The 26,505-nt window shown below is 37.6% G+C and overlaps 2 protein-coding genes across 2 annotated transcripts; both read left to right on the top strand.

Moving 5' to 3' along the window:
* The first annotated feature begins 4,175 nt into the window (after positions 1 to 4,175).
* Positions 4,176 to 5,129, top strand: LOC136174835 (olfactory receptor 8J2-like). The gene has a single exon (XM_065945084.1). The coding sequence runs from the start codon at positions 4,176 to 4,178 to the stop codon at positions 5,127 to 5,129; it is 954 nt and encodes a 317-aa protein (XP_065801156.1).
* A 14,349-nt stretch (positions 5,130 to 19,478) lies between these two features.
* LOC136174626 (olfactory receptor 8K3-like) lies at positions 19,479 to 20,429 on the top strand. Its single transcript, XM_065944800.1, has one exon. The coding sequence runs from the start codon at positions 19,479 to 19,481 to the stop codon at positions 20,427 to 20,429; it is 951 nt and encodes a 316-aa protein (XP_065800872.1).
* Positions 20,430 to 26,505: the final 6,076 nt, after the last annotated feature.

Here is a 26,505-nt window from a genome sequence, read left to right as displayed (position 1 = left end):
AGTAGTTAACTAAACAACAGCAATAACATGCATGAGAGCTACACTAAGAATTTCAATTAAAAAATTGATATTCACTGTCTTGACAACCATTCCCACTTTGACTTTATGTTGAAATTATCTGATTTTTTTTAATATGCAGCAATTACAGCAGGGTTTATTCTTAACACAAAAATGGAGGCTTTGCAGTTGGTTCTACTTCCAATATTCACATAAGTTGAACATTGGGATCAAAATTCTGTGCTTTCTAGCCACTGGGATTTTCTCCATCCCAGGGCCAGAGACAACACTCTCAGGAAATGTCAGAAGATGTAGAGGTACATTTCAAACCACTCAAAAGATGAAATCACTGTATGCAATAGTTATTGAATGTGATTATCCAAGCAAGCCCCCAAGCTGTCTCCACATTTTCACTCTGGGGGCAGTTTTGCACAGAGACTTGACTATTGAATATTCATTTGTCATTCTTTCCCTGGGGAATCTGACCTGAGCCAGGGGATTCTGGTTCTGCTGTTGAGGAGCTGGGCCATGAACAGACATTTCATTGTGAAGGTCTTCAGGGACTTCAGAATCTTGTATAATTCAGTCACCTGTGGCTCAACAGTAAAGAATTCTCCTGACAGGGAGGAGACACAGGAGATGCAGGTTCTAGCCCTGGGTTGGGAAGATCCCCCAAGGAAGGCATTTTTCTTGCCTGGAGAATGGCACAGAGAGAGCAGCCTGGCAGGTTACAGTCTCCAAAGAGCCGCAAAGAGCAGACACGACTGAAGCCAGTGGGCACAGCACGTAAGCCAGCTAGCGCGCTTCATACCAGGCTGCAGGAGGGGTCTCGGCAGACCTCTCTTTTCAGGTAGGTCAGTTTAGAAATCTAGTTTATGGCAAATTCTGGAAGAGACAAGCAGGGATATTGGAAACTTACTCAATTCAAATCAGAACTGGCGCTTGTCCTGTGGTTAAGATTCACACTCCAGTGCAGAAGGCATGAGTTCAATTCCTGATTGGGGAGGTAATATCCTGCATGCTTCAGAGCATGGCCAAGGGAAAAAAAAAAGAAGACAAAAAGTAGTGAACTGCAATCAGAATTGAACTCATATCCACTTTGTTCTCTTTTCAAGTCATTCCCTTCTCAACCTGCTGATTGATTGCAGAGTGGAAGTGCTGGAGATGCAGCGTAAGCAGCGTTTTCTAGCATTTCCACCTGTAGACTGACCTTTGCACAGAATAACTAAGTCTGAGTAAGGAATTATATTTTACCTTAATCTATAAAGAAATGTTTTCTGCAGAATTGATGGATGTTTTAGAGGCACACTACACCACATAGGAAACTCTGTGTCTATACAAGATTCTATGTCTCCAAGTAAGATCTATTCCTACCTAATGCCAATAAAGACAAGTTTTTCTTCCCTTCCTATTTTCTGTGTTGCCTGATGTGATAAACCTTCAGATGGAAAGAGTTTTGGTGTCAGCGGTCATTCTCTGTTGCTGGTGGACACTGAGAGCTCATGTTGAGATGCAGCGTCTGTACCTAACACAACCTGTTTAGGATAAATTCCATAGTCAGAGACCAATGGAGCGGACTCTTGAAATCACATCAGCATCTATTTAAAAAAAATAACTTGCAATATTATTTTTCATTCACATTTTGAGATAAAGGATTAACATTTGTATTTTTTTTAATTTTATTCACTGAAAATCTGTTACTTTAGAAAATCTACAAAATAGTTTATTTTGAAAATAAATTTCAGAAAACTATTTTTCAAAAATTAAAATAGCTACCATCAGTAGCAAGTTTTAAGTCAGACAAGATTATAAATACATAGGTGAAAACTGGGGCTCTTTTATAGAGACTTTATTTCAGTGACAAGTACTTACCTAATGAAAAAGCTTTGCATCCTTTATATTTTATGATAAGTGGTAACCAATAATAGACTGTGATGCATATCATGGTCTCCGTTTTAAAAGCTAACCTCACAAATTGAGACTACACAATATTTTCTGCTATTGACACTCTTTTTATTCTTGTTAAATTAAGAGTGAGTTTATTGAATATACTATCTCATCGTGAAACGTGCACTGACTTGCTTTATGTATAGCAAACGGATATTTTGCTTTGAGTGTTGCCCCTACATTTCCCATCAAAAGCTTACTTATGCATTTATTTTAAATGCAGGGGTAGAAGGCAAGAAATAAGGCATAGGTGGTGCAACAGCCTCAGATCAACTCATTAGACACATATTTGATGTATGGAACAGAGTATCTTTGCTTAATAGAAATGAAAAAGGCAGATGTAAGAGAGTCAGGTTGTAGGAGAACATATCTGGATTTGTTTAACTGTAGAGCTAGATACCATCTGTCCCTGTATTTTGAATATGCAAAATTATAATTCACTTAATATTTTCATCTCAACTATAAAATTTTCAGGAAGGGAAAATGAGTTACTGGGACTGAAATAAGAAACCACATTTTAAAAAGTTATTCAAGGGACTTCCCTGGTGGTTTCAGTGATTAAAAATCTGCTTGTCAACACTGGGAACACGGGTTCAACTCCTGGTCTGGGCAGATCCCACATGCCGTGCTGCAATAAGCCCGTGAACCACAGCTACTAAGCCTGTGCTCTAGGGCCTGCATGCTGCAAGTGCCGAAGGCCGCGTGACTAGTTATGTTACGTTCATTATTTCCACTTTGTGAGAACTAAGTTTACATATACAATATCTCATCTAATTTATAAAGCATGAAGACACAATTACCTGGTAAAAATCACACAACTAATAATTGGTGGACTAACAGATAACCAAAAGACTAATAGACCAAACAAACAAACAAAAATACATAAAAAACTATAAAACCATGTTATTAACTGATATCCTATACAGACACTGAGTAACTTAATTTCACTGAAATTAAATTGTCTCATCAGACCCAAAAAAAAAAAAAAAAAAAATTATACCCATCTTCCAGGATGCTTCTGCAAAATAAGGAAATGATTATTTCAAAATACTTCACATACTTCTGGGCACAGAGTATAGATAGAAAGAAAGAAAACAGAGTGAAGTCACTCAGTCATGTCCAACTGTTTGCGACCCCATGGACTATAGTCTGCCAGTCTTCTCCATCCATGGGATTTTCCAGGCAAGGATACTGGAGTGGATTGCCATTTCCTTCTCCAGAGGGAATCGAACCTGGGTTTCCTGCAGAACAGGCAGACTCTTTACCATCTGAGACACCAGGGAAGTGTATACCACATACTAAGTAATGTTAAGCTTTCTATTCATTTATCTATATAAATAAACAAATGGATCAAATTTTCACAAAATCAGAACTGCCCACAGTACACTTTTTAAAAACCAAAATGGACTTTAAACCATTTAAGGAAAAGGGGTATATATTGGAAAGGAAAAAAAAAAAAGAGCTGTCACAATTAAACATTAGGGAACAGTGAGAAATTAGAAGTCAGAATGATAAGACAGGACTAGTTTGTTTTATTTGGCAGAAGAAAAGGAAATGAGATAAAGGAAAGAAGATTCAGAGGAATTTCTCCCTGATGCTAAGGAACAATATTGAAATATAGGACTGCCTGAGTACAGCTGAAGCAGAAGGGGTAATGATTATTAAAGATAAAACTGCGTTACTGAAAGTGTTCCCATAGAAAAATGGAAATTCCTAGAAATGATGGCAAGGGCTGGTCTGACGTGATGACCTGTAGGAGCTAAGGAAAAATAACTGGTTATTTTCCTAGTTCATCAACATCTTATAGGTACCTTTCGTTAATCACTGGAAATACCTACACAGAGGCAAATGTATGTGTTTTAAGTATGTATTAATTAAATATGTGCTAATATAATTAATATATTCATATTAATATTAATGCATGGAATAGGATAATAAAATAATGTGCATTTATTCAATATAAACCATATCTTGCAGTGAATAATACATTAATATTTTCGTCAAATAGTTATAAGATCCTAAAACAGGTCTCTGCAGAGTTAGTATATGTGAATTTTGTGAAAAGATAGAGAAGAAAACAAGGAAGATCTGAGACTTTTAAGTATTTTTGAAAGAAATAAATTGATTTTAAATGAAACATTTACCAATCTGACATCTAAGAGAAAAAAAATGATTTTATCCCCTGTTAATCTCTTTCCATTTTCCCCACTAAGCAGAAATCAGCAAAATACATGGCTCCAGGGAATCGCACTCAAGTGACTGAATTCATTCTAATGGGAATCTCAGATCTCGCAGAACTCCAGATTCCTCTTTTCTGTGTGTTCCTGGTCATGTATGGACTGACCCTGGCAGGGAACCTGGGAATCGTCATCCTCACCAGTGTGGACTCTCAGCTTCAAACCCCCATGTACTTTTTCCTCAAGCACTTGGCTATCATCAATTTGGGCAATTCTTCTGTCATTGCCCCCAAAATGTTGGTTAACTTCTTGGTTACAAAGAAAACCATATCTTACTATGCATGTGCAGCCCAGCTAGGTGGATTCATAGCTTTTGTTGTGGCTGAGATTTTCCTGCTGGCTGCCATGGCCTATGACCGCTATGTGGCTGTTTGCAGCCCCCTGCTCTATCTGGTGGTGGTTTGTCCACGGATCTGCCTCCTCCTGGTGGCCCTTATTTACGTCTACAGTCTGACCACGGCACTGACGGTCTCCTCCTGTGTGTTTTCTGTGTCATTCTGTTCGTCCAATGTGATCGACCACTTTTACTGTGACAATGTCCCTTTGTTACCATTGTCCTGTTCTGATACCTACATTCCAGAAATAGCAGCGTTTGCCTTTTCGGGGACCAATTTGTTTTTCTCTGTGATTATTGTTCTGACATCCTACTTCAACATCATCCTTGCCATTTTGAGGATACGCTCTTCAGAAGAGCGACAAAAAGCCTTTTCCACCTGTGCTTCTCACATGCTGGCTGTCACTGTGTTCTACGGGACTCTTCTCTTCATGTATTTGCAACCAAAGACCAACCACTCATTAGATACTGATAAGATGGCCTCGGTCTTCTACACCCTGGTGATTCCAATGCTGAACCCCCTCATTTACAGCCTAAGGAACAAGGACGTGAAAGATGCGTTGAAGAGATTCCTGGATAACCCATGTCAGTCATTCAGATTAATGCAAATTTAAAGCTGCAACTACCTCCAGTTAAAGGTATTATTTGTTCCTGAAAATTTTGCTAAGTGATGAAGCAATAAAAAAAATCCTGCTAATTTTAAGGAAAAGTCTTAATCCTTTTAATCTTATCATTAAATACTAAATTTTCCATACAAAATGCATTATGACTAAAAAATATACTAATATAAATAATATAAAATAATTTGAAAATAAATACTTTAAAAAATAAAATATAAGTAAATAAAAGACTTTCAGAATTTCTAAATATGGAAGATAAAAATGAATGCCTGTAGGAAATTTTTTTTGGATGTTTGCTGTGAGTTAGATTATCTTCCTTGTCAAAAATATCTTTTCTTCAACTACTAAAAGTTTCATAATTTTTTGTAGCATTTACCCATCATTTTATGGAGCTTTTCAACCAATTGTTATTTTGCATTTAAAATGAACTTGTGTCACAGGAAAAAAATAAGCTTGTACAGGAAAATAAAGGTTGAATACAGGATGCTTAGATATACATGAAAATAGGACTTTTGGCAAAACTGACTAAAAATACATGTGAAAGTTTATTCTGTTTTTTCATCCTTTATGTTTTGTACATATACATAAAGCAAAATATCAATGTTCATTCAAATATAAAGTATATAATTGTTTTTCCTAACATAGCCTCATATTAAAAAGCTTTTGTTACAAAATCATAATAGCAAACACTTCCTTTAGTGAGTGTCAAGTTCATGAATTAATTTTCAACTTTACTCACAAATAAGTAGCTTATTTGAAAACAGAAAAATTTTAGTATATAATGTAAGTTTCTGGTCTTCAGGGACAAAGCCAGTAATAATTTGGTACCATTAGCCTTTAGAATTTTATATTTTATTATTTATAGATATATAAAAGTCCATAGGGAATGTTTGTTTTCTTTCATTACAGTTTTATTTAGCTTCATCAACCTAGGTACTTGCAATCAGAGAAGTTTACTTTCTAGCAGAAAACAGTTGTCTTTGAGACTGGTTAGGTCAACAGAAATAGAGCAACAGGATTAAACTCACACTTGTGTTTCTACCAGTTGTCTGCAATCTATTCAGTTAATTTAAGTTAGGAATTTAAGTTAAGGGAATCAGTCCTAAATATTCGTTGGAAGAACTGATGTTGAAGCTGAAACTCCCATACTTTGGCCACCTGATGCAGAGCTGACTCACGGGAAAGAGATGTTGGGAAAAATTGAAGGCGGGAGGAGAAGGGGATGGCAGAGGATGAGAGGGTTGGATGGCATCACCGACTCGATGGACATGAGTTTGAACAAGGCCCAGGAGCTGGTGACAGACAGAGATGGCTGGAGTGCTACGGTGCATGGGGCCACAGACTGTTGGACATGACTGAGCAGCTGAACTGAACTGAAGTTAAGAATGAAAACTCTAGTGTTTCCTACTTCTTAATTTGGTTGACAAATATGTATTTTCTAAAATAATTATGTTGTCACTTGTATTAGCTTCCTAATGCTGCTATAACAAATCATCACCAATTTGATCACCTGAAGCAATCAATGTGAACTTCTTGTCCCACAGTTTTGGAGGTCAGAAGTTCACAATGAGTCATCCAGACCTAAAATCAAGGTATCAGAAGATTGTATTCCTTTCATGAACCAAGTCTGTTCAGTCTGTCTCCTTGCTTCTCCCAGCTCTTGCAGGTACCATATACCTTGCCTGGCATTTGCCTTCCATCCAACAAAGCCATCATTCTAACTGCTGCTTTCACTGACACTTCTCCTCTGATTCCTACTTTTGCATCTTTCTCTCCCTGTGACTACTTTGGACACACTCACATAAGGCCCTCTACTTAATCACACTGGCAAATCTCTTTTTTGCGTTAGCATTTCCACTGGAGGATAATTGCTTTACACTGTTGTGTTGTTTCCTGCCATATGTCACATGAATCAGCCACAGGTATACGTATGGCACCTCCCTCCTGGGCCTCCCTCCTGCCCCCACCCCGTCCCACCCCTCTAGGTTGTTGCAGAGCGTGGATTGATCTCCTTGCATCATTAATCAGTGAACTCCTAACTGGCTGTCTATTTTACACATGATAATGTTTATGTTCCCATGCTGCTCTCTCAATTCATCCCATCCTCTGCTTCAGCCAATGAAGATGCAGACATCGAAAACAGACTTGTGACAAACCTCTTTATTGCATGTACCATGGCAACATGGTCACAGGTTTTGAGGATTCAGACACAGGCATCTTTGTCAGGGTGAAGGGAGGGCTGCATCAGCGTTTATTGACATAGCTGTCAAAACATCTGTAGCTATATTGACATAGTTTGAAACGGCACAATCTAAAATTTTTCGCCTCTTATTCAGCAGTGTTCAATAAGATAGTCTTATGAAAGCTTACACTATGCACTCTTTCTATATTACTTAGCTCCAAAATCTGTTCCAAACTGCACATAATGCCTTCTTTGAATGAAAGATAAACAAAGGTATTTTGTTCAATTTCCAAATGTGCTACACAGATACACATGTATTCACATGCCACTTATTTCCCAATTATCAAAACTGATGAATCAACTCAACCAATTAACCATACAGGTACATCAGCCAAGCACTGGTTTTCAATGAAGTCAGATACAAGAAAAAAAAAAAATCTGCCAGCTCTCGTCTCTGATTGTTCAAAGTTTACCCTCTGGACATTAAGTCACCCGTACTTCCATCTTATGCCTACCTTAGTGCTCACGAGGCCCCATGGTCTTTGTGTCTAAACAGTGACAACAAAATCTTTCTAGTCGTTAGGGGGAGACAGGAAACTCAGGGCACAGTCATGAAGCAAGCTTTGGGAATACTGTTGGAAGTTAGGAAAGACTTGAAACAGCAGCCAGAAGGACCTCTCATTCTGTAGCTGCAATAGGGACAGTAGGTATAATAACTTGAGCCCAGCTCTGTAATATAGGGATACCCTAGGCAGAGAGCACTGCAAGTGTGCTAATCTTGGAGGTGGAGTTCTTAAATAAATCCTTTCAAGATCATGAAAATAAGAAAAGCCATTCAAATTTCCTAAAATCAGAATAGCAAATGCCATTTTGTAAATTTAAATACAAAAACCTACTAAAAGGCCCAGACATTTTCTCAGTAATCCCTTTTGTTTTGAAGGACTGTGATCATGTAGCTTCATTATTTTACCTATGTCTCAAAACGTTCAGGTTTAAGAGATGCTTCTAGTTCAATAACTAAAAAGATAATAGAAACTGGTCCCATTTAGGTTTTTTTTTTTTTTTTTTTTTTTCTCATTTAAAAGCAAACTTGAGTTTTACGGTTTTCAGTGAAGACTTTCTTGTCTCTCGGTCAGAAGAGGCTGCTAATGACTGAAGACAGAAGGCTCTGTGAGCTGTTCGTGGACAGGTTTAGTGTGGGCGGCTGCTCCTCCCGCCCTGGAGGTCCACGAGCATTGAGTCCATTGTCTGCGCTGTCGCACCTGCATCTCTACTGTGCAAGGGGCTGTTTCCACAGCCACTTCTATGGAAACGAAATAGTAAGTCCATTCAGAGCAATCACTCAAAAGATAAGGAGGCCGAACTGAAAATTGGATATACAGGTAGAAGCGGTCAAAGTGAAAACAAAAACGATTTGTTGATCAGCCAGTCTCTGTTACAGGATTTATGTGGCAGATTTTGTGTCACTTCAATGACTGTTTCCTCAGCATTATCCAAAACTATCAGTCTTATCATTATTATAGACATTTGAATATTAAAACTATTTTAAAATATGTGTTATCTGTATCAGTTGACCTGGATACTACTCTGGATAGATATCATTCTATTCCAAATTCAGACCCAATTTGGATGATTATTTAAAAAAAATAATATATTAAGATAAGAAAACAATTTTAGCTCTAAAAATTTGAATCTGGCTTAATTATTTTTTACAGTCCCTTACCATATGAACAAATTATACATATTCATAAGTTGGATGTCCAAAGTATAAAATCTTATGTAGTGATGATAGAATGTATATTGATAAATCTTGGCATCAATTCATATTAATTTAAATAAACTAATTTTGCTTATATTTCTCTTATCAGGGATCCACTCCAGGAGACATTGTGTTGGTCAAAACTTCCCTCAGCTTTTAAGTGAGAATACAAGATATGTTTTTAATTTTGCCCAATAACATTATTGAACAATATATTTACCATTTCATTTCATGACCTTCTACCATGTCTTAGGTAACTTCATATTTCCATCTTCGCAAAAGTTTTTGTCTTTTTGAGAAAGAACGATTCCAGGTGCCTTTTATAGTCTTCCAGGGAATTGAGATTTTTTCCATTAAGAGAAGTTTATAAAGAGCAGAATAAATGGAAATCTGAAGGTACAATATCTGGTGAATACAGTAGATAAATCAGAATTTCTCAGCCAAGCTGTAGCGGTTTTTGCCTGATCATCAAAGAAACATGTGGCCTTATGTTTTCCTGATGGAAGATTAAATATTTTCCATTAATTAATTCTGGATGCTTCTCATTGAGTGTTGCTGTTAGCTGATCTAATTGAGAGAGTAGAATTAATCATTTGGTTTTTCAGGAGAAACTCATAACAGAGGACTCCCTTCTAATCCCAGCATACAAACGACATCACCTTTGAATGAAGAGTTGCCTTTGGTGTGGTTGATGGTGGCTCTTTTCACTTGCACTGTGATTTCCTCCATTCCTCATTAGTGTACAGTATCCATTTTTCATCACCCACCACAAATTGTTTTTAAAAAGAATGTTTTTATTATGTTTAAGTAGGGAATAGCTTGCAAAAATATGATCATGAAGATTTTTTTCACTTAAATTATGTGGAACCCAGACATTAAAAGATTAATATAACCAGGCTGGTGCAAAAGATGTTCAGTGCATGATTTGGATATTTCAGTATGTCAGCTATCTCCCACAGAGTATAATGTTGATTATTCTCAATGTCTCTATTTGATTTCTATCAACTTCAACTGGTCTACCTGACTGTGGAGCATTGTCCACAAGAAACCTCCAGCACAAAACACAGCAAATCATTTTTGAAACATTGGATCAGTCACAGCACCTTCTCCATACACTGTAAAAATGCTTTTTGGGGTTTCAGTTGTGTTTTTATTTTTCTTGAAATAGTAGAGTGTAATATGCCAAAATGGTGCTTTTTGCTTCCATCTTCAATATTAAAGTGGCTATCCAAAAATTCACCAATTTTGATAATTTTAAGTGCATGTTGATATGACAGCTGTTAGGATACAATCCTTTACTGAGCCTATCTTTGCATGAAATGTTCCCTTGGTATCTCTAATTTTCTTGAAGAGATCTCTAGTCTTTTCCACTCTATTGTTTTCCTCTGTTTCTTTGCGCTGATCACTAAGGAAGGCTTTCTTACCTCTCCTTGCTATTCTTTGAAACACTGCATTCCAATGGATATACCTTTCCTTTTCTCCTTTGCTTTTGGCATATCTTCTTTTGTCAGCTATTTGTAAGGCCTCCTCAGACAGTCACTTTGCTTTTTTGCATTTCTTTTTCCTGGGGATGGTCTTGATCCCTGTCTCCTGTACAATGTCACGAACTCACATCCATAGTTCATCCAGCACTCTGCCTATCAGATCTAGCCCCTTAAATTTATTTCTCACTTGCACTGTATAATCATTAGGAATTTGATTTAGGTCATACCTGAATGGTCAAGTGATTTTCCCCACTTTCTTCAATCATGATCTGAGCCATAATCAGCTCCCAGTCTTGTTTTTGCTGACTGTATAGAGCTTTTCCATCTTTGGCTGCAAAGAATATAATCAATCTGATTTCAGTGTTGACCATCTAGTGATGTCCATGTGTAGAGTCTTCTCTTGTGTTGTTGGAAGAGGGTGTTTGCTATGACCAGTGCATTTTCCTGGCAGAACTCTGTTAGCCTTTTCCCTGCTTCATTCTCTACTCCAAGGCCAAATTTGCCTGTTACTCCAGGTGTTTCTTGACTGCCTACTTTTGCATTCCAGACACCTATAATGAAAAGGACACCTTTTTTGGGTGTTAGTTCTAGAAGGTCTTATAGATCTTCATAGAACCATTCAACTTCAGTTTCTTCAGCATTACTGGTCGGGGCATAGACTTGGATTACCTTGATATTGAATGGTTTGCCTTGGAAACAAACAGAGATCAGTTCTGTCATTTTTGAGGCTGCATTCAAGTACTTCATTTCGAATTCTTTTGTTGACCATGATGGCTACTCCATTTCTTCTAAGGGATTCTTGCCCACAGTAGTAGATATAATGGTCACCTGAGTTAAATTTACCCATTCTAGTACATTTCAGTTCACTGATTCCTAAAATGTCGATGTTCATACTTGTCATTTCCTGTTTGACCACTTCAAATTTGCCTGGATTCATGGACCTAACATTCCAGGTTCTTATGTGATATTGCTCTTATATCATCAGACCTTGCTTCTGTCACCAATCACATCCACAGCTGGGTGTTCTTTTTGCTTTGGCTCCACCTCTTCATTCTTTCTGGAGTTATTTCTCCATTGATCTCCAATAGCATACTGGGCATCTACCGACCTGGGGAGTTCATCTTTCAGTGTCCTATCTTCTTGCTTTTTCATCCTGTTCATGGGGTTTTCAAGGCAAGAATACTGAAGTGGTTTGCCATTCCCTTCTCCAGTGAACCACATTATGTCAAAACATTTTTTTCAAGATTAGAAATACCAAGGTAACATTTCATGCAAAGATGGGCTCGATAAAGGACAGAAATGGTATGGACCTAACAAAAGCAGAAGATATTAAGAAGAAGTGGCAAGGATACACAGAAGAACTGTACAAAAAAGATCTTCATGACCCAGATAACCACAATGGTGTGATCATTCACCTAGAGGCAAACATCCTGGAATGTGAAGTCAAATGGGCCTTAGGAAGCAGCACTACGAACAAAGCTAGTGGAGGTGATGGAATTCCAGTTGAGCTATTTCAATTCCTAAACGATGATGCTGTGAAAGTGCTGCACTCAATATGCCAGCAAATTTGGAAAACTCAGCAGTGGCCACAGGACTGGAAAAGGTCAGTTTTCATTCTGACCCCTAAGAAAAGCAATGTCAAAGAATGCTCAAACTACCACAAAATTGCACTCAACTCACATGCTAGTAAAGTAATGCTCAAAATTCTCCAAGCTAGTTTTCAGCAATGTGTGAACCGTGAACATCCAGATATTCATGTTGGTTTTAGGAAAGGCAGAGGAACCAGAGATCAAATTGCCAACATCTGTTAAATCATCAAAAAGCCAGAGAGTTTCAGAAAAACATCTATTTCTGCTTTATTGACTATGTCAAAGCCTTTGACTGTGTGGATCACAATAAACTATGGAAAATTCTGAAAGAGACGAGAATACCAGACCACCTTACCTGCTTCTTGTGAAATCTACATGCTAGTGAGGAAGCAACAGTTAGAACTGGACCTGGACCAACAGACTGGTTCCAAATAGGAAAAGGAATACATCAAGGTTTTATATTGTCACTGTGCTTATTTAACTTATATGCAGAGTACATCATGAGAAACGCTGGGTTGGAAGAAGCACAAGCTGGTATCAAGATTGCCAGGAGAAATAACAATAATCTCAGATATGCAAATGTCACCACCCTTATGGCAGAAATTGAAGAAAAACTAAAGAGTCTCTTGATGAAAGTGAAAGTTGAGAGTGAAAAAGCTGCTTTAAAGCTCAACATTCAGAAAACAAAGATTATGGTATCTGGTCCCATCACTTCCTGGAAAATAGATGGAGAAACAGTGGAAACAGTGGCATACTTTATTTCCTGAGCTCCAAAATCACTACAGATGCTGACTGCAGCCATGAAATAAAAAGACTCTTACTCCTTGGAAGAAAAGTTATGACCAACCTAGACAGCATATTAAAAAGTAGAGACATTACTTTGCAAGCAAAGGTCCGTCTGGTCAAGGCTATCATTTTTCCAGTAGTCATGTATGCATGTGAGAGTTGGACTATAAAGAAAGCTGAGTGCAAAAGAATTGATGCTTTTGAACTGTGGTGTTGGAGAAGACCCTTGAGAGTCCCTTGGACTGCAAGGAGATCCAACCAGTCCATCCTAAAGGAAATCAGTCCTGAATGTTCATTGGAAGGACTGATGCTAAAGCTAAAACTCCAATACTTGTGGCCACCTGATGTGAAGAACTGACTCATTTGAAAAGACCCTTATGCTAGGAAAGTTTGAAGGCAGGAGGAGAAGGGCATGACAGAGGATGCGATGGTTGGATGTCATATCTGACTCAATGGGCATGAGTTTGAATAAACCCTGAGTGTTGGTGATGGACAGGGAGGCCTGGCATGCTGCAGTCCACGGGGTCACAAGGGCAGGACTGAGCGACTGAATTGAACTGAGGATACAATTTAACCAAATTGTTTCAAATGAAATTAATGTTAAATAGGTGGTATTAGCATCATCTTATGGAAAAAAACAAACTTTTTGACTAATTCAATATATCACAAAAAGTTCATTCATGGATCTGCAGGGGCCACACACAAAGTCATTAGCTGTGGTGACACAGATAAAATCCCAGAGTTGGTAACTCGTTGAATCGCACTACTATGGAAGCAAACACTTTAAATTAAAGGAGACCCAGATTATAGTAATTTTACAAAACAGAATAGAGATAAATAATGTCTTTGTACTAAAATGGGGCTTCCCTGGTGACTCAGATGATAAAGAATCTGCCTGCAATGCAGGAGACCCAGGTTCAGACCCTGCATTATGAAAATCTCCTGGAGAGGGGAATGGATACCCACTCTAGTAATCTTACCTAGAAAATTCTACAGACAGAGGAGCCTCGTGGGTTATAGTCTATGGAGTTGCAAAGAGTTGGACATGACTGAGCAACACACACACACACACACACACACACACACACACACACACACACACACACACAGTAGAATGAATGTGTTTCAAAAATGTAGAGTTGAATGAGACTCTTCAAGCATCAAAGCAAGTTAAATGACAACATGAGTGTTCTAAAGCATATACTATATTTACATTATACAACTGTATTTCTTTTTAAGAGTGTATATCAGCTCTCATTGAGAAGATGCCTATATGAGGAAGGAAAACTGGGGTGGGGATGGCAAATGAGGATTGAAGATGATTATAGGATACAGAATTAGGGTATGATTAACTCAATTTAGTCCCTTAAAAATGAAAAATGGGTTACATGCATGTTCATAATTTGTATTCCTTCTGAGTCTTTAGAACCACTCTAGGACATGTTTAAAGAGCTTTGTCTTTATCCTCAGTCATAAACTTGGGCAGAAGTCATGGTGGAAAATAGTGACTGTTGAAGTAATTTATGGATGATTAAAGGTTTTACCCAATGAATGATAAACTGAAATCTAGATATTTGAGTGTGCAATAATTAAGAATAGAAAAGCATGTGAATTGCATTTAAAAGAGTGTTTCCTCAATAGGGAAATCAAAAATAATAAACGAAGACTACTGGCTTCATTTCATGTTCTTAGATGCTTTGGGAATAATCAATAAATTGCATTCAAGTTCCTGGGGGACTGTCTCAAAGGGGAGGGACATTCATAAATTGCTCTGAATGCAGTCAGACTACTAACCGTATAGCAGAACAAGAAGGCATTCCTTGTTTTAGGTGAGTGGATGGCTGACTACTAGGTTAGCTCCAGTCACAATTCTTGATTTCTATCTTCAGTTTAAAATTATAGATGAATTTAGTCACTGATGCCAGACCCAATACATTAGTCCATGAATAATAGTCTCATCATAACTGATTTATGGAGAAGTGATATATTTTACTACTCCATTATTATATTTTTGGAAATAGTAAACAATACTTTTTTCTATTTGTTATTAACTCTATACTGGGATTCTAAAACCATAAACATTCTGAAGGGGGTGTAGGTATTTTTTGAAAGCTCCACCTAAAATGCAGTTTATGCAAAGACGCTGACTACAGGCCAGACTTTCTGATACTAAAGAACCGTCTATGCCTCAGATGGTAACAATTTCTGATAGAACTTTCAGTTATAGAGTAAGACAATATTATTATTATTATTATGGCTCCATAAAGTTCTATTTGTGCTGTATATATATATATATATATATATATTTGTTGCCTCTTTCTGTTAACATCATATGAGGCGGTGATGGTCAGAGTGTAAGTTTCAAGAGAAGACTCTGAGGCAAAGAGCTGGACTTTTAATGTTTATTTGGTAGAGGATTTTAGGAAGCAAAAATGAGGGATAAGCAACAAGAGACTCCCCTGATTAGGGAGAAAGCTAACAAAGTATGCAATAAAGAAAAATTACTGCTGCATACAACTAAATTTCAATTACTTAAGATATTTTAGCTTCCTGCATAAAAGAGGGCTAGAAAAGTTTGAGTTTTTATCCATTGAGTCCTGTTGCTTATTAGTTTAATATTTCTCTTAACACGTTAGATCTCAGGACCTTACAAACTGCTGTGGGTGGGGTCCAAGCAAGATCCCTTTGCCCTCAGGAAATGAAGTCAAACACTAGAGATGGGAAGCAACCAGCATGTCAGAAAACAATCTATCTTGGCTGTAGGTCAAGTCAGAAAGAAAAAGACAGTGTCAGTCAAGCAATCACGTCTGACTCTTTGCAACCCCATGGATTATAACTCACCAGGCTCCTCTCTCCATGGAATTCTCCAGGTGTGAACACTGGAGTGCGCAGCCATTCCCTTCTCCAGGGCACCTCCCCATCCAGGGATCGACCCAGGGTCTCCCGCATTGCAGGCAGATTCTGTACGGTCTGAGCCACCAGAGAAGCCCAGGTCAATTCAGAGGTGACCTCAAACACACAGCATGGAAGACAGCTGTGTCTGCTACAGTGATATTTGCAGTTAAGTCAATGGAAAAGGCAAAGTAATATAGAATACACTTTTAAAAACATTTTCTAAGAAGCTGCAATTGGTTCCTCTTTTACTCCTTCTCTGGGTCATTCTTCATCAAAATTATGCTGAGGAATCACATTGACATCTTTAGAATTTGCCTTCAAAGTCATGGTTCCTTCACCGGCTCCCACCACACCCGCAGGCAGAAGGATCTTGGGATGCCAAAAAGGTCAATCTCTTCTGCCCTTTGTCTCAAGAGGCATTCAGCTCCTATACAGAGATGAAGCTGTTAATTTATTCTTTCCTGTTTGCAAGTATTCTCTCCTTGCACAGATGTCAGAAAATTCTACTAACATGGACTGTGTGGGCTACATTGACTTGGCCCTTTTAAACCCATGCAACAGGAAGGAGACATTTGCTTGTCCCTGGTTTCCAAAATAGACTTTTTTACTTAGGGTACTATGTCCTCCACACCACCATGATAGGAGGTTTTTGACCCTATCACCTTTGTATCAAATTTAATTTTATATGGGTAATGAGGCTGAAGGCATTATATATATATAGTGGAGCAAAACTGAGTCTAAAATCAATACCAATAAGAGTCAAGAAATATCAATCTTTGGAAGATTTCTTAATCTAGTGCATTCATTACAGTTTTAGTATTTGTGAATTTGCCACACCTTAAACACTTCATAATCTAGCCTAGGGTATTGCCTCTTCACTCTCATTAATCTAAATGCCTTAAGAGAAGCTTTCCTCTTGATCTCTTGTGTTTTGTGTTGCAAACTGCACACATCGGAATTGAATAGGAAGAATTATTTTTTGAAGGGTGAGAAGAAGAGGCCATAAGACCTCCCTACATCTCTCCACAGCTCCCAGATACATAGCACAAGTAAAACACAAACTGTGTTACTCAGCTGATAGAATTTCTGCATGTTTGAGAACCTAGCATCATGTGATATCATTATAATGAAGCGGTACAGTTTTAAATAATCTTCATGGATTATAAAAAGCCACATAATAGTGGTTTAGCAATTGACACTGAATTCCATATTTGGTGAGTATAATACTGGACATCTTAAGTTATAAAATTTTGGTGTTTCCTAAGGAGGATTTGCCACATGCAGTATTTGTCAAATTCCAAAGATGTAATTGGAAAAGATTCAGACTGATTTTATGACCTTCACTAGTGCTACATAATTGCAGAGTTAGTGCTCCCTGATTGAGAAAATATGGTGTATTTTACAAAATAAGGAAAGGGAAGATAAGGACTTTTGGCCTTATTAACTGTATTGAATGAGAAAGTATTGTTGTCCTTTCATACTTTTAAAATAATGGTGTAAATATTTCTGCCGATGTTAACTCACCTAAAGACTGCTGACCCTGACCTACTTTAAGACTCATTCAAGATTCTTCTTCTTTTTTATCCTCCTTAGTTTTTTCTGTCTGCCTTTTGAAAGAGAATATTCTCAATCTGACCAACCCATGTATCTCAGTTGAGACTGTTTGCAAAGTTTTAGAATACATAGCTAAGACTGGGTGTTTGAGTTTGCATAAGATAGTAATTAATGGGTTTTGCATCCATTCATTCCCCAAGTCCTGGTGAAACTCTGAAGTTTGTGCTTCTGTCAGAGAAAGGTCAGTCTTATTGTTCAAATTTCCTGTTTCTTTTTCCAGTTGGTGCTTTGATTCTTTGGTAGGGGTGATGTGGGCAGAATCAGATGAAAGTATATAATGATGATAGTAAGATAAGAGCTTCTTGTTACATAGAGAAGTGAATATTCCTCTGATTATACTTGAGGAGGCTCTAACCACAAATAAACCATCCTGCTCTTTAATTCATCACATGAAGACCCAGACACAGAAGATTGAGTGTCAGATTCATAGTTAGGAAGTCAAACTCCTCCAAGTCATAAACATGCCCATGAATTGAAAGTTTTTCTTATTTTCAATACCATAGGACTTTATCTCAAACTGCTTTAATAAAGATAATTTTTAAATGAAAAAACAAATCAATTCAGTTGAGTTTCAGAATTCCAAGGATTTGTAAAGTACAACATAATTTGAATGAAAAGGTTTGCCACAATACACAAGCTTCTGTGGAAAAATTCTTTTCCTTGAGTAAAACTGCTGTAGCTAAAAGCCCTAGATTCTCCCCTCTTTCTTGTCTCATTGTTGCTAATGAATGTTTGCTTTTCGTCTTTTTCGTAAGTAATTTGTTAATATTGTGAATAGATTTTTAGAAAGAATGAATTGTATGAGGCAGATTTCATCTCCCAAGTTAAGCAAATTTGTGTTTGGTTTTCTTGACATTTATATTTGCTTAGTGACAGCCGGAAGCTCTAGCGTTTAACTCCTGTTGCTCAGCCCCTGAGTCACGTCTGCTCTCCGCAACCCCGAGGGCTGCAGCAGGCTGCTCTGTCCTTCACCGCCTCCCGCGGTTTGCTCAGATCCGCTACGCTGAGTAGGTGCTGCCGTCTCTCCATCCTGTCTGTTGCTGCCCCTTCTCTTTGGCCTTCGATCCTTCCCAGCATCGGGGTCTTTCCTGATGAGTCGGCTCTTCGCATCAGGTGGCCAAAATATTGGAGCTTCAGTTTCAGCACTGTGAGTTTAAAATTTTTCTTTTAATACAAAGTTCTTGACCAGTCTGTGACTGATTTTTATATGGATGAACTAAAGATTCAATTTCACCATTTTCTATGGAGATAATCAATTTAGTACAATTTCTTACAAAATGGATATTGGAATGAAAATAACGTTTGAATATGTAAGGTTACACTGAAGAGAAGTAAATCAAAGTCTATCAAATAAGTTGCTAAATAGTTTTCTTCAGAGACTGGAACTGAAGTTCCAAAGGAAAGAAAGAAAGGACTGTTACTTTGTATTATAACTCTTTCTAAAATTTGATACATTTTTAACAATTTTATGTATTTCAACTGAAAAATATTTTTGAAAAAAAAATCAGGTTTCCCTTTCGGCCCAAATGTTTATAATGATATTTTGCTAACAGAGCCATAAAGGAATTGTGTATATTTTGCAATGAGAACCAGTACATGAGACAAAAAATAAAATGACTACTATATATCTTAGGTTATGATGCTGGTGCTGGTGGTGTAGCTGTGTCTGACTCTTTGCAACTACATAGACTGTAGTCTGCGAGGCTCCTCTGTCCATGGGACTTCCCAGGCAAGGAGAGTGGAGTGGGTTGCCATTTCCTTCTCCAGGGGATCTTCCAGGACCAAACCGCCTCTCCTGTATTGCAGGCAGACTCTGTATCACTGAGCCACCAGGGAGCTCCATCTTACCTTATGATGGTTTCTAAATTTGGTTCCAGGTTCAGTGATGGAGCTGAGTCTTGTTTTATATCACTCCATCAAAAATAATTAGATTAGTCTTACACATAATGGTTTTGCATACTAAACTTTTATCAGGTGGTATCTTCTGAACCCCACTGTCTATTCTTATGGTTCTTCCCACAGTTACTTTCCTTGATGGCCTGGACAGACAATCAAAATCAAACGATGCTTGCTGAATTCATCCTCACGGGAATCACAGACCGGCCTGAGCTGCAGGCTCCCTTCTTTGTGCTGTTCCTCACCATCTATGTAGTGTCGGCGGTGGGAAACTTGGGCATGATCGTTCTCACCAAGGTGGACTCCAAGCTACAGACACCCATGTACTTCTTTCTCAGAAACCTGGCTTTCATCGATCTGGGCTATTCCACATCTGTGGGACCCAAAGCGCTGGTAAATTTCATAGCTGATCAAAACACAATCTCTTACCACTGGTGTGCTACACAGCTGACTTTCTTCATCTTGTTCATGATCAGTGAACTCTTCATCCTGTCGGCAATGGCCTATGACCGTTACGTGGCCATCTGCAACCCTCTGCTCTACACAGTAGTGATGTCACCGAGAGTATGCTGGGTGCTGGTCGCCGTCCCCTATGTTTACAGCACCTCTGTTTCTCTGATAACTACCATCAAGATATTTCTTTCATCCTTCTGTGGCCATAACATCATCAGTCATTTCTACTGTGACAGTCTCCCCTTGCTAACTTTGCTGTGCTCAAGCACATGGGAAATTGAGCTGTTCATACTGGTCTGTTCCGTGTTTAATTTGGTTTCATCTCTCCTGGTAGTCCTTGTGTCTTACATACTGATCCTTAAGGCCATCCTAAAAATGAACACTGCACAGGGCAGGCAGAAGGCTTTCTCCACCTGTGGCTCTCACCTGGCAGTGGTAGTTGTACTATATGCCACGCTAGCCTTTATGTACATGCAGCCCAAGGCCAGCCACTCTTTTGATACTGACAAAATGGCCTCTGTATTTTTCACTTTGGTCATACCCATGCTGAACCCTATGATCTACAGCTTGAGGAACAAGGAAGTAAAAGGTGCTCTGCATAGGGTGTGGAAAAATCTCTGCAAAATCCCCATATAAAAGTAAATGTAAAAGGCATGCATAATAAATTAGATTATATGCAACTGTTTATTTTATGTGACAAATTACTCAAAAGCAATAATGTATGAAAAGCATGCAAACTAAAAATGGTTTTTCTTGTGTCAACAGTAGATGTTCAAGTTGTGATCATTCTTCTGGTGTCAACTTTGGCTTAACCTCAAATTTCAGTGCAAGACACTCAAGTCCAGATCACTGTTCTCACTTTGCCAAGTGTTTATGTTTCAATTGAAGGGAAGCCTTTTTTTTTTTTTAAACTATATCTATCATTAAACATTTTTTAAAGACATTCTTGTGTCTTTTAATAAAATGTTTTTGTGTGTATGTATTCGCAATATGTCAAACGAGAACTTCCAGATGTTCAAGTTGGTTTTAGAAAAGGCAGAGGAACCAGAGATCAAATTGCCAATATCCGCTGGATCATCGAAGAAGCAAGAGAGTTCCAGAAAAACATCTATTTCTGCTTTATTGACTACACTAAAGGCTTAGACTGTGTGGATCACAATAAACTGTGGAAAATTCTGAAAGAGATGTGAATACCAGACCACTTGACCTGCCTCTTGAGAAACCAGTATGCAGGTCAGGAAGCAAGAGTTAGAACTGGACATGGACCAACAGACTGGTTCCAAATAGGAAAAGGAGTACGTCAAGGCTATATATTGTCACACTGCTTGTTTAACTTATATGCAGAGTACATCATGAGAAATGCTGGGCTGGAGGAAGCACAAGCTGGAATCAAGATTGCCAGGAGAAATAGCAATAACCTCAGATATGCAGATGACACCACCCTTATGGCAGAGAGTGAAGAGGAACTAAAGAGCCTCTTGATGAAAGGGAAAGAGGAGAGTGAAAAAGTTGGCTTAAAGCTCAACATTCAGAAAACTAAGATCATGGCATCTGGTCCCATCACCTCATGGGAAATAGATGTGGAGACAGTGGAAACGGTGACTGACTTTATTTTTGGGGGCTCCAAAATCACTGCGGATGGTGATTGCAGTCATAAAATTAAAAGCCACTTACTCCTTGGAAGGAAAGTTATGACCAACCTGGATAGCATATTAAAAAGCAGACACATTACTTTGCCAACAAAGGTCTGTCTGGTCAAGGCTATGGTTTTTCCAGTGGTCATGTATGGATGTGAGAGTTGGACAGTGAAGAAAGCTGAGCACCAAAAAATTGATGCTTTTGAACTGTGGTATTGGAGAAGACTCTTGAGAGTCCCTTGGACTGCAAGGAGATCCAACCAGTCCATCCTGAAGGAGATCAGTCCTGGGTGTTCATTGGAAGGACTGATGCTGAAGCTGAAACTCCAATAGTTTGGCCACCTCATGCAAAGAGTTGATTCATTGGAAAAGACCGTGATTCTGGGAAAGATTGACGGCATGGGGAGAAGGGGATGACAGAGGATTAGATGGCTTGATGGCATCCCCAACTCGATGGACATGAGTTTGAGTAAACTCCAGGAGTTTGTGATGGACAGGGAGGCCTGGCGTGCTGCGACTCATGGGGTCGCAAAGAGTCAGACACGACTGAGCAACTGAACTGAACTGAAACTGATTACAGAACTTTTAAATACTAGTGCCCATCACACTGGCATCCTGACAAGTAGAAGATGGCAGTTAGTATTCTTTAACTGGTGAGTTCAACAATGAGCAATATATCAAAAATATTTGCCTTAATGAAACATTAGCTATATCCCCTTTATGGTTGCTGCCATCTCAAATTTCTGTCAAATTATGAAACAAACATTTTTAAGCTTGGGGAAACAAAAACAAAAGGGAAGTTATTCTCAAGTGGATATGTGTTAATAAAAAATCCAAAAATAAAATTCAAGCTACAATATTAGAAATAAGAAGTGAATTTTACCAGGTTGATGGCTATAATGTCAGCATACAAAAATAGTTATTTTGCTATATGCTAGCATAAAACAAGCTAAAGCAAATTTTTCAACAATTCATTACACCAGAAAAAGTCTGTAAAATACTCAGGGAAAACTAATGAATGATTTGAGTGAGTTCATTGCTAGGAACTACAAATACATTACAGAAATATTAAAGTAAACATAAAAGCAGCAATGTGCCCTGTTCAATGGCTGAAAGAACTAAATATAATGAAATCAGTTCTCCCTAAATTTTCCTATATATTTAAAGCAAGAGCAATCAAAATTCCATTTTTAAGACTTAAGTTGGCATCAGAATTTATATAGAAATGCACAAGATCTAGAGTAGTCAGGAGAGTATGTTATGTGAAGAAAGAATCCAGAGGAGTGCCAATAACAGATATCAATGCCTTTTTAAATTTTTTAAGTGGCATTTTATTTTATTTATTTTTTAATTTTTTTCCATTTATTTTTATTACTTGGAGGCCAATTACAACATTGTAGTGGTTTTTGCCATACATTGACATGAATCAGCCATGGATTCCCTCCTCCCTCCTCCCTCCCCATCCCATCCCTCTGGGTCTTCCCAGTGCCCCAGCCCTGAGCACTTGTCTCATGCATCCAACCTGGGCTGGTGATCTGTTTCACCCTTGATAGTATACTTGTTTCAGTGCTGTTCTCTCTGAACATCCCACCCTCGCCTTCTCCCACAGAGTCCAAAAGTCTGTTCTGTACTTCTGTTTCTCTTTTTCTGTTTTGCATATAGGGTTATTGTTACCATCTTTTTAAATTCCATATATATGTGTTAGTATACTGTATTGGTCTTTATCTTTCTGGCTTACTTCACTCTGTATAATGGGCTCCAGTTTCATCCATCTCATTAGAACTGATTCAAATGAATTCTTTTTAACGGCTGAGTAATATTCCATGGTGTATATGTACCACAGCTTCCTTATCCATTCGTCTGCTGACGGGCATCTAGGTTGCTTCCGTGTCCTGGCTATTATAAACAGTGCTGCGATGAACACTGGGGTGCACGTGTCTCTTTCAGATCTGGTTTCCTCGGTGTGTATGCCCAGAAGTGGGATTGCTGGGTCATATGGCAGTTCTATTTCCAGTTTTTTAAGAAATCTCCACACTGTTTTCCATAGTGGCTGTACTAGTTTGCATTCCCACCAAGAGTGTAAGAGGGTTCCCTTTTGTCCACACCCTCTCCAGCATTTATTGCTTGTAGACTTTTGGATAGCAGCCATCCTGACTGACGTGCAATGGTACCTCATTGTGGTTTTGATTTGCATTTCTCTGATAATGAATGATGTTGAGCATCTTTTCATGTGTTTGTTAGCCATTGGTATGTCTTCTTTGGAGAAATATCTGTTTAGTTCTTTGGCCTATTTTTTGATTGGGTCATTTATTTTTTCTGGAATTGAGCTGCAGGAGTTGCTTGTATTCAATGTCTTTTTTAAAGCCAGATTATTTTTAAAGAGTGTGCCATCAATGAAACTTTGAACAGGACGAATAAACTAAATGAAAATAGAGTCCAAAAATAAACTCACATGTACAATTTCACCTGATTTTAAGCAAAAACTCAACTGAAATGTAATGAGGAAAGAAGATATTTTTAGTAAATTAACTTAGTACAATTAGGCTTCCTGTGTAAACCATGGACATTTAAGTCATTTACTTGCTTAATAAAAACATAATAGAAATGTTATAATCACAAAGTTTCTTGACAAAAAATAAATAGACACATTCATGATTTGTGATAAACAAAGACTAGTGACAAAAAGTAATAACTCTAAAGGATAGAAAAATAACACTCTGTACAAAATTATGAAAATACACCATAGGAGAGTGAAAAGGAAATCTTGAGAGAACATTTGAAACAAGTGCACCCTACAAAGTACTGGTATCAATAATTTGTAAAAAAAAAAAAAAAAAAAAAAAAGTAAAAATAGAACAGATATCCTAATTCCTAAAATCAGTATGAGCTAGACAGACTATTGGGGAAAAGAGAGCAAGATATCTGAAGAACTGCTTCACAAAAGAATACATCAAAATATCGAAAAACATATAAATGTGTTCAGAAACATCACTGATCATTAGCTAAATGAAAGTCAAGTCTATACAGCCATCTCACTACACATCCAGCAAGATGGCAAAACTCAAGTTTCTTTGAACAGTTAGAGATTTTGATGAGAATGTGAAGAAACTAAACCCCTTTTAGTTGCCTGAATAAGTGTATGTTGCTATAAAGACTGGGAAAATAAGCAAACAGTAAATTTTAGAATGTGCATTCTCTATGATGCAGCAGTTCCTTTCCTAAGTAACAGTGGGTACTGGAAGGTAAGCAATAGCATGTTTTGAGCAAATATAGTCATTATAGGTGTTAAATAAAAACAATCTGATGTTATGGGTCATTATATAAGGTCACTTTATATTATACACAGCAATGCAAGAAGAATGGGAAAGGGAAGGGAAGGGAAGGGGAGGGAAGGGAACAAATGAGGAGAAAAATAAATGGGTATAAATAACATTAAATGAAACATGAATGGATATAACATTAAGTGACAGACTCTCCAAAAATTATACCAATAGATACAAACATAAAAGATACTGATCTGTACTTATAAGATACTGACACTTTGTGTATTAAAATTTATTCAGAAAGTGAAAACACCAAAAGTAGTGAAGATAATCTTAAAGAAAGAGAGTAAAGTAGCAGAAGGTACATTACCAGACATTGAGGCCTGTTATAAAGCTTTAGAAATTTAGAAAACAGTTTGCTGAGCACAGACTGATCAATGAAATAAGACTGATGAATGAGACAGATCCAGTCATCTACTCTTATCTGACTTAGGGAAATCACTGCTTTCTAAAGGAGAAAGAAGTATCTTTTCAGTAAATGCTATTGAGTCATTTGCATATTTATTTTAGGGGAAAAACAGGATTCAGATACCTACACATATGCTGCTGCTGCTGCTAAGTCGCTTCAGTCGTGTCCAACTCTGTGCGACCCCAGAGACGGCAGCCCACCAGGCTCCTCCGTCCATGGGATTTTCCTGGCAAGAGCACTGGAGTGGGTTGCCCTTTCCTTCTCCGGCACATATGCTGTGCAGAATCAATTCTACCTCGATTAAAGATCCAAACGTGAAAATGCAAACAATAAACACTTTAGAGGAAAGCACAGTAGGAAATCTTTGCGATATTGAAATAGGTACAATTGTTAAGCAGAACACACAAAGAAGTAACTCCATAAGATTTAAAAAGATTAACTGGACTATTTAAAGAAATTCTGTACATCAAAATTGACGGTATGAACAAGAAACTCTCAGAGTGTGAACGAATATTCACATCATACATACATAATCAGACATGTGTTATTTACATTGAGTGCATCTGAGAAGATTCAATGTAAAATACAAAAATAACTCCTACAAATCAATAAATAATTGACATGAATTACAATAAAAAGTTAACAAAGGACATGAAAAAGCGCTTTTTCGAAAAAAAATAACCTAAATAACATTTCAACACATGAAAATGTTTCCAATTTCATTCAGTATTAGAATAAACTAAAATTAATGATACCTGTATGCATCATTCAGAATGACTAGAAAGAAAATAATGGAAAATATTGAGTCTTGACTAAGATACTGAGCAATCATAACTATTTGCGAATGAGAATTCATATTGATTATAACCACTCTGGAAATTCATTTTGCAGTATTTAATAAAACTGAATATGACTCTCCTATGACTCAGCAATTTCAGTATAAGGAATGTACCCAAATAGAAATGCATTCAAGATTAAGCCATTCTAGATTGAATAATAATAGGGACACAAGGAGTGTGGGAGTAACTTTTTAATTACCATTATAAAAACTTTTGCATAACATTAGTACATCATTTTTATAAACTACAAATGATTATCTTTAATAAATAAAGGGCAAAAATCCAATTTTCATTACTTTATAAAGACTCAGACTTATGGAAAAAAAGTTTTATTTTTATTGAAACATAGAATGAAATAGAATGCTCACAGTATCACTAATTCAGTTCAGTTCAGTTCACTTCAGATGCTCAATTGTGTCCAACTCTCTGCGACCCCATGGACTGCAGCATGCCAGGCCTCCCTGTCCATTACCAACTTCCGGAGTTTACCCAAACTCATATCCA

This window comes from Muntiacus reevesi, chromosome 9 (assembly GCF_963930625.1).
Source record: "Muntiacus reevesi chromosome 9, mMunRee1.1, whole genome shotgun sequence".
Classification (NCBI taxonomy): Eukaryota; Metazoa; Chordata; class Mammalia; order Artiodactyla; family Cervidae; genus Muntiacus; species Muntiacus reevesi.
This window is presented reverse-complemented; position numbering and strand designations above follow the sequence as displayed.